At 47.6% G+C, this 14,595-nt stretch overlaps 1 protein-coding gene across 1 annotated transcript in view; it reads right to left on the bottom strand.

The window, feature by feature from the left end:
* Nucleotides 1-14,595, bottom strand: part of CLPB (caseinolytic mitochondrial matrix peptidase chaperone subunit B) — a 142,943-nt gene that overhangs the window by 127,664 nt on the left and 684 nt on the right. The window contains exon 2 of the mRNA XM_040258766.1: nucleotides 10,012-10,063. Coding sequence (XP_040114700.1) covers nucleotides 10,012-10,063 — 52 coding nt within the window. The remainder of the gene's footprint in view (nucleotides 1-10,011; nucleotides 10,064-14,595) is intronic.

Raw genomic sequence — 14,595 nt, forward strand, 5'->3', positions numbered from 1 at the left:
TGTGTGTGTGTGTGTGTGTGTGTGTGTGTGTGTGTGTGTGTGTGTGTATGAAAAAGAGAGAGCAAGAGAGAGAGAGAGAAGGAAACAGATGACCCACCCCAAAAGAGGGTGATAAGTGCTATCACAGAGGAAGTATAAAAGTACTTGGAGGGCTAGGGATGGCTTCCTGGAAGATGTGAAACTGATGACCCAAAGGATGAAAAATTCTCTAGACCACAGGAGTTCACCCTCCTGGAATTTTCATGAGTTTCTGGGAGGGTGGCCTGGCAAGTATCTTACAGTCGAGGTTACTGAGGAAGTTAAGGGACTACTAGCTCAAGACCACACAGCCAAGAAGCAGTAAGGGCCAGCACTAGAGGCTCAACCGCAGGGCTGGGCTTCCCTTCAGGGGCATCCCTCCTTGCTGCAAGCCACTGCAGTAGGCCCTGGCTGTTCTCTGCTCCTGGGCTTGGCCAACCACCTGATCCTGCGGCGCTTCTCAGCAGCTGACTGGCTGTTTCCACAGCTCACCTACTCATAAAGTTTTGAAAAAGCTGCTAACCCAATCCTCCCCAGTAGTTTTCTTTCACCAAGGAGCAAAACAGAGATTCTGTAAGTTCACACCTCAGAAAACATGCCAGACCCTGGACCACTCTGCAAAGTTGCTGGGCCGGTAAAGGCCCACTTGAGTAAGCCCTGGAGTTTCAGTGCATGATCTGGACCCTCCCCACAGGGCTCAGTTTTCTCTGTAGAGTTTAACACTGAGAACTATATTTCAAAGTTCTCAGTGGGAACCCCATTAACAAGATGTGGAAACAAAGATTCGAAAAGGGAAGGTCTGTGACTTATTAAAGGCTTCTCTGGTGGCTCAAATGGTAAAGAATCTGACTACAGTGTATGACAACTGGGTTCAGTCCATGGGTCGGGAAGATCTCCTGGAGAAGGGAATGGCTACCCACTCCAGGATTCTTGCCTGGAGAACTCCATGGACACAGGAGCCTGGTGGGCTATAGTACATGGGGTCACAAAGAGTCGGACATGACTGAGCGACTAACACTTTAACTTGTTTTTTTCATGATCTACTAAGAGTCCCAAAGACAGTAACTGTGACAGAAGTGGAACTTAGGTCTTCTAATTCTAAAATCCTTGTACTTTTTTTGCAGCATTATGCTGCCTTCCAACATCCCAGCGTTCAAAAAGAAACCTGTGTAGGTTATACCCTAGCATTCAAGAAACACTCATAAGTTTCAAATTACAAGAGTGATGCCAGTGAGGCCTTGACCTTCGGTCTAGAATAAAGCTTTTGTTTCAACCTACTGCAAGCCACAAGAACATTTACATATTTACTGGTTAAGAGAGCTGGATGTTTTGGTTGCTCTCATGCCATCATTAATATTTTCCCATCCAGCCAAAGTGATACAACAATCGATAAACAGCCTCTCAGAGGCCCCGAGACAGCCAAATGTATTTACCAGCCTGGGTTTTTGTTAATTAGATAAAATCCTTGGATCAATGTGCAGAACATTTACCTATATTGAAGCTAAGCACATTCTGGACACCTTAATCCTGGCACAATGACAGCAAGTGCCTCAAGCCCCAAGCTGGGGCATCCGGGGACAAGAACCAAACCAAGCCATCAATGCAAAGCTAGAATAAATGTGTTTGCCCTCCAACAAAACCCAACCCTTTCTTCTTTCCTGTGTTGCAAATCAAATCAGAGTTTTTTCCAAAGGTATCTAGTAAACAAGTTTTAGCTGGTATGAAGTACTTTAATGTCTAAAACCATCAAACCAGAAATCAAAACAAGATGTCAAAACAATCTCTAGACTTATCATTGAGGCAGCATGGCATGTACAGCAGGAAGAGTCAGAAAGATCCATTCAACCGTCTACCTGACATCTCCACTTGAATTTCTCACTGAAATTTTAAATTCAACATGTTCAAAACTGAACTCAATCTTTTCCTCCCAACCCAGTCCTCCTCCCCCAGCAGCTTCATCTCAGAGAACGGCAACAGCATTTCCACCGCTGATCAAGCCAGAAAACAGAAATTCATTCTTAACACCTTCTTCTCCCTAATCAACCATACGCAAATTCATTCATTCAAGATTCACCTACTGAGTACCTCCTACGTACCATGCACTGATGCTGTTCTAAACATCACCAAGTCCTGTCTAACTTACCTCCTCCATCTCTATTACTGACACCTTACCCCAAGTCACCACCTACCACCATCCTTTCTGGTCTGGACTACTCCAGTCACTATCAACCGGTTTTCCTGCATCCACCGCAGCTCGCTATCAATCTGTTCTCCATGGAGCAGCCAGTGATCTTTTAAAATTACAGATCTAGATCATATCACCAAGTCCCTCTCTCTCTTTCTGTCACGTACACACACCTTAAAATTCTTCAATGGCTGCCCACTGTTCTTAGTAAAAACCATGAACGTGGCCAACAGATCCAGTGAGATATGGTCCTTGCTTAACTCCCCAACCTTATTTCAGGCCCTCTCCCACTTACAGTCCAGTCATTCTGGACTTCCCTCAATTCCTGTGCATCTTTTCTTGATTCAGGGCCTACTGTCCTTTTAACTCCATATTCTTCTAGCTTTCTCTTCATCCTTCAGAGTTCACTTTAACCTCACTCAGATACTTTAGCTTACTGATAACATTCCCCCACCCTCCACCCCTCTCATACTCAAGATTAGACTCCGAAGTGTCTTGTGCTTCACTTTTTAACAAAGTTTTACTGACATATAATTCACACACCATAAAATCCATCTAATAAAAGTGCACAACTTGTTTTTAGTAGATTCAGAGTTCTGTGATCTTGACTACCAACCCCAGAACATTTTCATTAGCCCCCCCAAAAAACTCGACCTATTAGCAGTCATTCCCTATTCCCTCCCAACCCCGGCCTCTCCAGTCCTTGGCAATCACCAATCTACTTTCTGTCTCTATAGATTTGTCTATTCTGGACATTCTATATAAACTGAATCATATAATATGTGGTCTCTTGTGTCTGGCTTCTTTCACTTAGCATAATGACTTCAAGGTTCTTTAACGTAGCACACACACAGTATTCGTTATTGATAAATAATATTCCACTGTATGCCTATATTGTACTTTTTATTTACCCACTGATCAGTTAATGGACTTTGGGGTTGCTTCCCTCTTTAGGCTATTATGAATAATGCTGCTATTAACATTCATGTACCAAGTACATTCATGTACGTTTTCATTTTTCTGGAGTACACACCTAGGAGTAGACTTGCTGGGTCATATGTTTAATATTTTGAAGAATTGCCAATTGCTTTCCAAAGCAATTACACCATTTCACATCCCCACCAGCAATATTTAAGGGTTCCAACTTTTCCACATCCTTACCAACACTTGCTATTATCTGTCTTTCTGATTACAGTCATCCTAATGTGTGAGAAGTGGTATCTCATTGTGGCTTTGATTAGTATTAAATATCCCCAAAGAAGGGAATAGTTGGCCACTCCAGTATTCTTGTCTGGAGAATCCCATGGACAGAAGAGCTTGGTGGGCTACAGCACACGGGGTCTCAAAGAGTCAGATATGATGGAGTGACTAAGCATAAGCACCCTAATACTAACGATGTTGAGCATCTTTTCATGTGCTTGTTGGTCAATTTGAATATCTTCTTTGAGGAAACGTCTATTTGGCTCCTTTGTCCACTTTTAAGTTGGGCTATCTTTTTTTATTGTTGAGTTTGTGTATTCTAATACAAATCTCATACTAATGTGCAAATATTTTCTCCCTTTCTGTGGGAGAGACTTTTCACCTTCTTGAAAGTGTTCTTTGAACACAAACATTTTTACTTTTGAAGTCCAATTTATCTCATTTTCTTTTTGATTTCCTGTGCTTTTGGTGACATATCTAAGAAGGCTTGCCTAGCCCACAGTCACAAAGATTTACTACTATGTTTTCTTCTAAGAGTTTTATAGTTTTAACTCTTACATTTAAATCTATGATCCATTTTAAGTTAATTTTTGTGTACAGATGAGGTAGGGCTACAGTTGTATTTTTTTTACATGAAGATATCCAGTCGTCCCAGCACCATTTGTTGAAAGGGCAAGTTGTACTTCATTTTAAAGTACGTAACTATAACTGCATAATCACCTGGCTCCCAGTTAGACTGTAAGTACCAGGAGGGCAGGAACTGAGCCCATCCTGTTCACCACTGTATCTCCAGCACTCAATCCAATACCTATCTCCTAATAAGCACTCAGATATTTTGACTGAACGTAATAAATTTATTATTAACAGTAAACACTAACAACTCTATTATGAATTATACGTTTTATCATTTCCACATTACTTAGGCTTACAGAAGTTAGGCAACCTATGCTTTGTTCTGCTGGTTCTCAATTTTTGACTTAAGTGTTCCCTCTTCACCTGAGAAGCGGGTTAGTGAGCTCCTCAGAGCAAAGATTGCTTCTCCTTCCTCATTTTGTTACCACCAACACAAATTCAGCTCAGGGCTAGGCAGAAGAGACAGGCTGGACAGATGAGTGACTGAGGGACAAATGGAAAATGCTCTCCATAACCAGGTCCCTACTTATCTAAAGTCTCTCCTGGCCTCAGACTCTGATCCAGCAACACCAAACAGTGTAACAGTATACAGCTTCCCCTCCTCACCACACACTTAGGCTGTTTCTCACCTCAGCCTCAGTACTATCACTTATACTGTTCCTTTTGCCTAGAATGCCTTTGCCGTCTATTTGCTAAACACTCCTAATATTTTAAGACTCTGATCAGGCGTCATTTCCTCTGGGACATTTTCTCCGGTCTGCCCGGTAGATGAGGGCCATGTGCTGGGCTCCTGTGTCAGCACTATGAGTGGAGACAGCCTAAGGACCTGCACCGTGACTGGAGAGCACGGTGTCTGTCCATGAATCCTCCAGGCAAGATCACTGGAGTGGGTAGCCATTCCCTTCTCCAGGAATCAAACCTGGGTCTCCTGCACTGCAGGTGGACTCTTCATCATCAGAGCCACCAGGAAGCCCTCCTGTCTCAGCACAGATCATGCTGCGTCACCAGTCTTCCCCTGACTCCTTAATTGAGGGCAGGAAGCGTGTCTGGTCAGTTGTCCCCGATGCCAAGTAAACCACCCAGCATGCGGCAGGTGCTCAGTAAGCTTTCATCAAACGAACAAATGAATCCTGGAGAGAAAGGGCAGGCAGTCTAAAGTTCAAGACTGATACCACCATACTTTCTTCATTTAAAAAATGCTTGTGCCGATGGAAACAACTGAGTCAAGCACTCAGCAGAGGCCTAGCTCCCTGCTGGGAGAAGGGAAATGGGTAGGGGTATAGTCTTTCACCCAGATTTGTTCGAAAAGAAATGTGATCTCTGCGGTGAGAACAGGAGGCCTCACTACTCCCAGCCCCGACAGCTCCTCACTCAGCTCTGTCCGATCCTGGACAGATGTGCCTTCAGACTGCCCTGGGCCCTAGGTTTCGGTTGAGTGGTTCCTGAGTCCAGGAGCAGGCGTGGGGTGGGCTGAGCCCAGGAGCAGGGCCACCTGCTCACGCTCCCGACAGGTGGGATAGGGCCTCAGGACCGGGCTCCCACTCCTGAAGAGCCATAGCCGGACCTGCAAACAATGTTTAAGTGCCTTGGGGGAAGAAGGAAACAGCTGCCACACAAAGAGAAAGGAGAGGAGGACGGGAAGGAAAAGGGATCCAGTCTCCTTCTGATATAGTCAGCTGAAGTTTGAAAATTAAGACTCTGGACTGCCTGCTTCCAGTTTGCTGGCAAGTCAGTAAAAAAGGAACCAGACCTTGTCCCTGCCATTGGGACACACACAATCCAGTGTTTAAGGTGAAGGCCAGTCCAAAGCTCCTTAATATAAAGAAGAACATGGTGAGTGGCAGAAGCTTCCCTGTGCCTTTAGCCAGGCAGGCCCCCACCACGAATGGTTAGCCAGCTCCACGTAAAACAGGTAACAGTGCCCACACTTCAGAGCTGTTGGTTTGATCATCTCACGCTGCCTGAGGATCCCTCATCTGTTCCTGATTTGGGCAGTGTGTGAACCACGCTGGTTTTCCTGTTCGTGGGCTGACTGCCTCTTCAGTCCTGATGTTCAGCCCAGCTTCTCCCACCTGACCTCCAACTTCTCTTCTAGTAAAGCAGTCTTCTCCTGCACGGCTGGCACGGCTCTTCCTAGATGACCTGACCACCAACAACCCCCCTTCCAGCCCCCACCCCTGGCCAGCAGAAGGTGCAGGGCAATGGGCAGATCACACTCAGCTGGGAGGAGTCTGAAGTACTTGAGTGGAGGCTGGGAGGCTTTAAGCAAAGGTGTAAGGGGTCGCTAAGAGTTCGGCACTACCGAAGTGAAGAGTGAAGAGCAACTTCACTTTCACTTTTCACTTTCATGCATTGGAGAAGGAAATGGCAACCCACTCCAGTATTCTTGCCTGGAGAATCCCAGGGACGGGGGAGCCTAGTGGGCTGCTGTCTATGGGGTTGCACAGAGTCGGACACGACTGAAGCGACTTAGCAGCAGCAGCAGCAAGGACAATGTACACGCAGCAGTCTGGGTGGAAGGCCCACACCTAGAACCCAGAAACTTCAGATTCCAGAGTATCCTTCAAGAAGATGATGAAACTCCCCACCTCTGAAGAGAAGAGCTTTGGATTGCTTCCCTTCACTATCAAGAGCTCTCTCAAGGCTCTGGGAAGGTAGGGGGTCATCAAGGCAGAGGCACACACAGCCCAGAACCCAGAGAGGGATGGGAGAAAAGGAGGGGAGAGACAGCATTACTCCAGGTCTGAGTTTTATTCCAAATACTGATTTGACCACACAGATCATACACATGGTGACCCAACTGTGTATAAACTATAAGTTAAATATTTTTTAAAATTGAGAATGGAATTCTATCCTGGTATTAGCAGCTCTGTTGGGCAGAGCTAAAGGCCAGGACACAGATAGGAAGAAATTAACAGTAGTGTTAAGCACTTGTTCAGAGTCTAGAGTGTAAAAAGGCTAAATAATTAAGGACCTGTGGTAGGAATTCAAGGAAGCTTCCTTCAAGCAAGCGTGGTCAGCTTCCCCTAACTCCTTCATGTAGATCCAGCTCTCTGAGCAGGAAGAGCTGTGATTGGCAGGTCATGTTTGTTTCCTTGAGACCACATGACGAAGGTGAGGGGAGACCGTCAGTTCTGAGGGGCTGGGTCTGTGCCTTGCTCATCTCTGCCTCCCTCACAAGGAGTGAAGGGAGATTCTGACTGAGTCTTCATGATCGAGAGAGACAGGACAAGAGGAGGCAGGAGAAAAGCAGGTTAGAGACTGGGGACATATAGGGAAATCCTTGCAGACACTAGCCAAGAACAAATATTCTGAACCACACACATATCATAAATTCAATCACTTTCTGTAATTTGGGGGTAAGGTAAGATGAAGTCGCTCAGTCGTGTCCGACTCTTTGAGGCACCGTGGACTGTAGCCTACCAGGCTCCTCCATCCATGGGATTCTCCAGGCAAGAATACTGGAGTGGGTTGCCATTTCTTCTCCAGGGGATCTTCCCGACCCAGGGATCGAACCCAGGTCTCCCACATTGGAGGCAGACACTTTAACCTCTGAGCCACCAGGGGGTGGGCGGCTTAATTGTTAAGAAAAATGTGTATTTGAAAGAGCTAAATCAATCAGCCCTTGGGGGCTAAGTGAAACAGAAAAGGAATACATCAAGACTGTATATTGTCCCCCTGCTTTTTTAATTTCTATGCAGAGTACATCATGCAAAATGCCGGGCTGGATGAAGCACAAGCTGGAATCAAGACAGCAGGAAGAAATATCAATAACCTCAGACATGCAGATGACACCACCCTTATGGCAGAAAGCGAAGAGGAACTAAAGAGCCGCTTGATGAAGGTGAAAGAGGAGAGTGAAAAAGTTGCCTTAAAATTCAACATTCAAGAAATGAAGATCATGGCATCCGGTCCCCACTTCAAACAGATAGGGAAACAATGGAAACAGTGACGGACTTTATTTTCTTGGGCTCCAAAATCCCCTCGGCTGGTGACCACAGCCATGAAATTAAAAGATGCTTGCTCCTTGGAAGAAAAGCTATGACAAACCTAGACAGCGTACAGAGACATTACTTTGCTGACAAAGGTGCATACAGTCAAAGGTATGGTTCTTCCGGTGGTCATGTACAGATGTGAGAGTTGGACCATAAAGAAGGCTGAGTGCCAACGAATTGATGCTTTTAAACTGCAGTGCGGGAGAAGACTCTTGAGAGTCCCTTAGACTGCAAGGAGATCAAACCACTCAATCCTAAAGGAAATCAACCCTGAATATTCATTGGAAGGACTGATGCTGAAGCTGAAGCTCCAATACTTTGGCCACCTGATGAGAAGAGCTGACTCATTGGAAAAGACCCTGAGGCTGAGAAAGACTGAAGGCAGGAAGAGAAGGGGACAACAGAGGATGAGATGGTTGGATGGCATCACCAACTCAATGGACATGAGTTTGAGTAAGCTCCGGGAGATACTGAACAACAGGAAACCTGGTGTGCTGCAGTCCATGGGTTCGCAAAGAGTCAGACATGACTGTGACTGAACAAAACTCAGCCTCCCCTGGTGAGGAACAGGTGCTTTCACAGCCCTGCTGCTCTGCACACACATGGCCTGTCCTGGCTTGCCAGAGGAAAGCAGCAGCCTGGCAGCAGTCACCTAGCAGTCATCAACAGGTGACTAAAGGGTCAGCAAAGGCCTTAAATGAGGGGCACAACCAGCTGCCACCCCGTCATGCCACCATACTGCAGCAGAAGGAAACGAGGCTCATCTGTTTCTGAGGGAATGAATATGCCATACACTGCCTGCAGTTATGAATGGCTCTTATAACAGCAAGCTGACATCTGTGCTTGGTTTTTAAGATGCATCATCGCATGTTTATTAAACTACTGCTCCATCATATTTATTTGGCTACGAAACAACTCCCAACCCATACTTCCAAAAGTGGTTTATTAAAAACTAAGCCTTGAACATTAATACTCAAAAGCACCCTCGAGAGTCAATAATAATATGGCAGATAAAATGAAAGAGAATCAAAGCAGTAAGTCTTGATGGGGGCTGTGGCTGCTTTTCAACACTTTTTCACGTTCAGGCAGCTGGAGTGGGGAGGAGCACCATGGGCGCTCGGTGCTGGGTGCGCTGATAGCCACTTCCATCACCTAATTTCCTGTCCAAATGTGGACATGGCGGCAGGGAAGGGAGGGTGTCCCACGGCCACCTAATCTATACAAAAGGCAGTGGGAAAAAAAAGAAAAAAAGGCCAAAGTTTGGCCAAATGCTGGGCACCAAGTTTCACCAAGGATGAAGCCTCTGCCCCTAGCAGCCCCACATTGATACCCCATGTCAGAGCATCCATCCAGGACAGACTCTATTCTGCCCTGGCAGCCACCTGAGGCCTGGGTCAAGTCCTGTCCCTGCGCGGGAACAAGCTTCCGATCTAACTGGCCAGTGGTCGATAGGGGAACAGATGAGCTAGGGAAGCTGGAGAAATGCAGTCAGCCCCCAGGCAGGCACCCAGCATGGGCACCCAGCTCCGCAGGCAGGTGGCTCTGGCAGAAAGACCTCTTCCAGCTCCCTCCCAAACCTCCAAGTGTCTCCACTGTGCCCACCCGCACTCCATCCAGTCAATAAGCAACTACCCATGGCCAACCGCACAGAGAAACAAGAACAAAGTGGAAGATTCACCGAGGAACCCACAAGATGTAGGACGGATCCCAAACCATGCCCTGAGAAGAACAGAGCAACTGAGGGATCGCGGCTGTCTGGCGCCACAAAAAGTGACACAGGGGCTAATTCTCTACCTTAAGATATCCAAGGGCTGCCTGGGCCAGAGGAGCCCAAGTGACTCACTGACTACATGAAGTCACAGGGTTTGGTTCCCAGCTCAGCGTGAGGATTTTCTCCAAGGCAGTCACCACCAGAGCAAGGGCCCCACCCCACTCAGGCCTCCTGCATGGGAGGGCAAGGCCTGGGGTCCGATAACTCACCTGCTGACTTCTTGGGCATTGTTGGCTCGAGCAGCTTCCATCAGGGCTGCATCTGAAGAGAGAGAGGGCACCAATCAGATCCCTGGCCAACCCTCAGAGCTTCCTGGAGGGCCCAGAAAGACAGTGGAAGTGAAGGCACTTCAGATACATGGACTTTAACAAGTAAAAAGATGCCAAGATATACAAAAAGAAAGCTAGTCCTCCCCTGCCCACGTGAAAGCCTCTGTTTACAACTTGTCTTCCACACCTTTCTATTAGAGCCCAGACTCAGAACTCTCATCACACAGGTGATCCAAGGAATGTGTTAGTACCACGTGTGGCCTACAGTAAACACTCGGTGTGTGAACGCCTTCGCCCTTCGTTAGCTATAAAGCTCTGCAGGTTTATGTAACTATCACATTATTAATCCCCTACCCTGCCCCACTTTCTCTTCCAACTTCAGTTTCCCAGTCTGATATTGAATCTTGATGTTACAGGTCACAAACCTAGCAGGAGGACAGAATAAGGAGGAGCAGGCAGGGGTGCAGACCCCTCCGAGAGTGGAGAGAGCCTTGACCAGGAGCCAGGCTCCACCACAGCCTGTCCACTGTTCACCCTGTGCTGTGGCGGCCTTTCCACCCTCAACGCCAGCTTCCCCGACTATAAAGCAGGGGCACTAATCCCTGCCCTGACAGCCGTACAAGGATGCTAAAGAAATAACGGTTGAAAAGCCTACAAACATCCCAGTGCCAAAGCCAACGAAGGGAGAGCCAAAGTAGAGGATTCCAATCCATCCCTTAGGAATCGCCAGGGCTAGTAGAAAGGCAATGGCAAGCTTGGCCTGGCCTGGGCAGCGTGCGGGCTGCTGGCACCACCTATTGGCCATGAGGAAAAGCTGTCAACAGCAGAGGCACATTCTCTCTCCCAGGCGGCTGCAACACTCTGAGCTCAGCTGCTCCTGAACTCCCACTGATGGGCACCAGACAGACTCAGACCCAGCCCTGTCTCAGGGAGCTCTCAGTCCAGCCAAGAGAGTCACCAAGTGAAACAGAGAGGCGGCACTGGGCAGGGTGGAAGAGCAGACCTGGGTCTGGTCTTAACTCTGCCACGTACTTGCTGTATGACCTGGCTCACTCACCTAACCTCCTGTGTACAATATCCACCTTATCAGACATATGCAAACCAGTCCTGTGGTTCAGACCGATGCACAGGCCTCCACGCTGCCTCCTGGCCTAGGCTCCAGGGCCAGGTCTTCCTCAGTTCCCAGGTGCTCCCCCAGCACAAACCCAGGCATGCTTGGGCAGCCCCCAGCTGGAAGGGGAGCAAGCCTTCCTCAGATACTGCTATATTCTCTCTCCCCTCACTCTTTTAAAAAGAAGTAGCTTCTGCAAGGTCCCAGAGGGAATGAGGAATGAGCTGAGATTAGAACCGGGGTCCCTGGCTCCTAAAGGGCAAAACTGATTATGCTGCACTGAGGGCCTTGGCTCACAACTCTCAAGTCAGGAGACAAGGGAACTGGCAAGTCAGAAGCGCTGGGACTGATCATGGTTTGGTAAACTCATATATTTTGGTAAAAAGACCCCAGTGTCTTTTGCTGGGGTTCACATGCCACAGAGTCCAATCTGGAGCCCCCCAAAAGCTCTGAGGCAAGACCTTGGACACCTTCTCCCCATCTGTCTAAACCTGCTGGACTTGGGACATTCCCTGCTCATCAATTTTCCATGGCTTTCCATCACCTATAGGAGAATTTCAAACCTTCCAAATCCTCGCACCTGATATCCAGACCCTACTCCATCTGCTCTCACCTCATTTGAAAGACTTCCTCTCCTCCAACCAGGCTGGACAAACTGCTAGCCTCTATATGTACTATTCCGACCTGCGCTTTGTTCCTGGAAACATCTGCATAGAATACAAACCATCTTGAGGAACATTTACTAAGTTCAGGTCAGTTCAGTTCAGTTCAGTCGCTCAGTCATGTCCAACTCTTTGTGACCCCATGAATCGCAGCACACCAGGCCTCCCTGTCCATCACCAACTCCCAGAGTTCACTCAGACTCACGTCCATCGAGTCCGTGATGCCATCCAGCCATCTCATCCTCGGTTGTCCCCTTCTCCTCCTGCCCCCAATCCCTCCCAGCATCAGAGTCTTTTCCAATGAGTCAACTCTTCGCATGAGGTGGCCAAAGTACTGGAGCTTCAGCTTTAGCATCATTCCTTCCAAAAAAATCCCAGGGTTGATCTCCGTCAGAATGGACTGGTTGGATCTCCTTGCAGTCCAAGGGACTCTCAAGAGTCTTCTTCAACACCACAGTTCAAAAGCATCAATTCTTTGGCGCTCAGCCTTCTTCACAGTCCAACTCTCACATCCATACACGACCACAGGAAAAAACCATAGCCTTGACTAGACGGACCTTAGTCGGCAAAGTAATGTCTCTGCTTTTGAATACACTATCTAGATTGGTCATAACTTTTCTTCCAAGGAGTAAGCGTCTTTTAATTTCATGGCTGCAGTCACCATCTGCAGTGATTTTGGAACCCAAAAAAAATAAATTCTGACACTGTTTCCCCATCTATTTCCCATGAAGTGATGGGTCCAGATGCCATGATCTTCGTTTTCTGAATGTTGAGCTTTAAGCCAACTTTTTCACTCTCCTCTTACCTACACTAAATACCAGGGACTATGATGGACAATGCAAAAGTATTAAGGAAAGGAACTGGCATCAACCTGAAAATATCAAGACACACTCCTTGCTCTCAAGGAGCTCACAGTACCACTCTCCTTTTCATCTCTTGCCTTATCCTTCACAACTCAAATTCAAATTCCCCATCCTCAAGGAAGATCTCCAATCATTCAGGAAGGCTTTCCTGACCACGCTGGCCTTCTGATCCCCCAAAACACATTGTTAGATGACTTGCCAGATACACAGGTCTAATGGCCCACACCGTCCCCTTAACTGGCACTGTGTTAAGTCACGAGTTCCACATCAAGCTTTAAAGTAGGCGCACAGAGGGTATTCATACTTCTGTGGGTGTGGGAGTAATAGAATCATAGTGTGCCTAAGCTAGAAGAGCCCTTAGGAGCTCTGTTTGCTGTTAAGTCGCTTCAGTCATGTTCGACTCTGTGCAACCCCACAGATGGCAGCCCACCAGGCTCCCCCGTCCCTGAGATTCTCCAGGCAAGAATACTGGAGTGGGTTGCCATTTCCTTCTCCAATGCATGAAAGTGAAAAGTAAAGTGAAGTCGCTCAGTCATGTCCGACTCTTAGCGACCCCATGGACTGCAGCCCACCAGGCTCCTCCATCCAAGGGATTTTCCAGGCAAGAGTACTGGAGTGGGCTGCCATTGCCTTCTCCGTGAAGCTCTGTTTCAACACCCTCATTTTATAGATGAGGAACAGGATCATGAGAAAGGGCAAAAGTCCAAAGTCATGTGGGAATTAAAGGTAGAACAAAACAAGACCCCAGGTGACCTCACTCCCTGCCAAGGCTCTTCCTATACAGCTGGCCACATCCTGCTGAATAAACAAATGAATGTCAAGGGCGTCCCTCCTCTTGGTCCAAAGTCTCAGACCTTGGGATGCATGGAATCTTGAAATACCATGCCTCACTCTTCTCTTCAAGGAAGAGCTGAGAACCTGAGAGCTGGACTCCATAGGCTAGAAGTCTAGCTCTCTGCCTGCTCTCCCAGTCCCTGCTCAGCTCCATGCACCCAGGGGTGATGCCAACCTGGGTCAGCCAGCCCCCGTGGTTGCTCTGGTTCTCTAGGGAGCCACCTCCCTGTATTCCTTGTCCTGCCAACTTCCCCACATAGCAAGATCACCTCATGCTTGAGACCAGGCACAGCAGAACCCTAGGAGTCTCCCTGATGAACACACCCACACTGCTGAACTTCAAAAGGAATCAGAATAACAGCACTGTAAGAGTACTGAGAAATCACCCTTCACCTGTGGGGAAACAATCTAGAGAGGAGCAAGCAGAGCCAAAGTTGGCACTGAAACCAAGTCTCTTCCCTTCTTAGGCCATGGACCCCAAGGACGCCAGGCTCTTCTGTCCATGGAATTTTTCAGGCAAGAATACAGAAGCTGGTTGCCATTCTCTACTCCAGGGGATCTTCCCAGACCAGGGATCAAACCCACATCTCTTGCGTCTCCTGCGTTGGCAGGTGGATTCTTTACCATTGCACTACATGGGAAGCCAAACAGGTTTCCTGGAGACCTCTTAAAAAACAAACTGAACCAGGTAGAATGGTAGAGAAATAGGCCACATGCTAATTTCAGATGTTTAGTTCAATGCTCCCATTGTACAGATGGATAAGGTGATACTCCAAGAAGGGAGGCTGACTTTTAATAACTGTATTATTATAATACAATAATTATTATTATGGGCTTCCTAGGTGGTGCCAGTGGTAAAGAACCCACCTGCCAATGCAGGAGACACACAAGACGCAGGTTTGATCCCTGGGTAGGGAAGATCCCTTGGAGGAGGGCATGGCAACCCACTCCAGTAGTCTTGCCTGGAGAATCCCATGGACAGAGGAGCCTGGCAGGCTACTGTCCACAGGGTCCCAAAGAGTCGGACATGACTGAAGCGACTAGGCATGCATGC

The sequence above is a fragment of the Oryx dammah genome, unplaced genomic scaffold, assembly GCF_014754425.2.
Source record: "Oryx dammah isolate SB20612 unplaced genomic scaffold, SCBI_Odam_1.1 HiC_scaffold_17, whole genome shotgun sequence".
In the NCBI taxonomy this organism is placed as follows: domain Eukaryota; kingdom Metazoa; phylum Chordata; class Mammalia; order Artiodactyla; family Bovidae; genus Oryx; species Oryx dammah.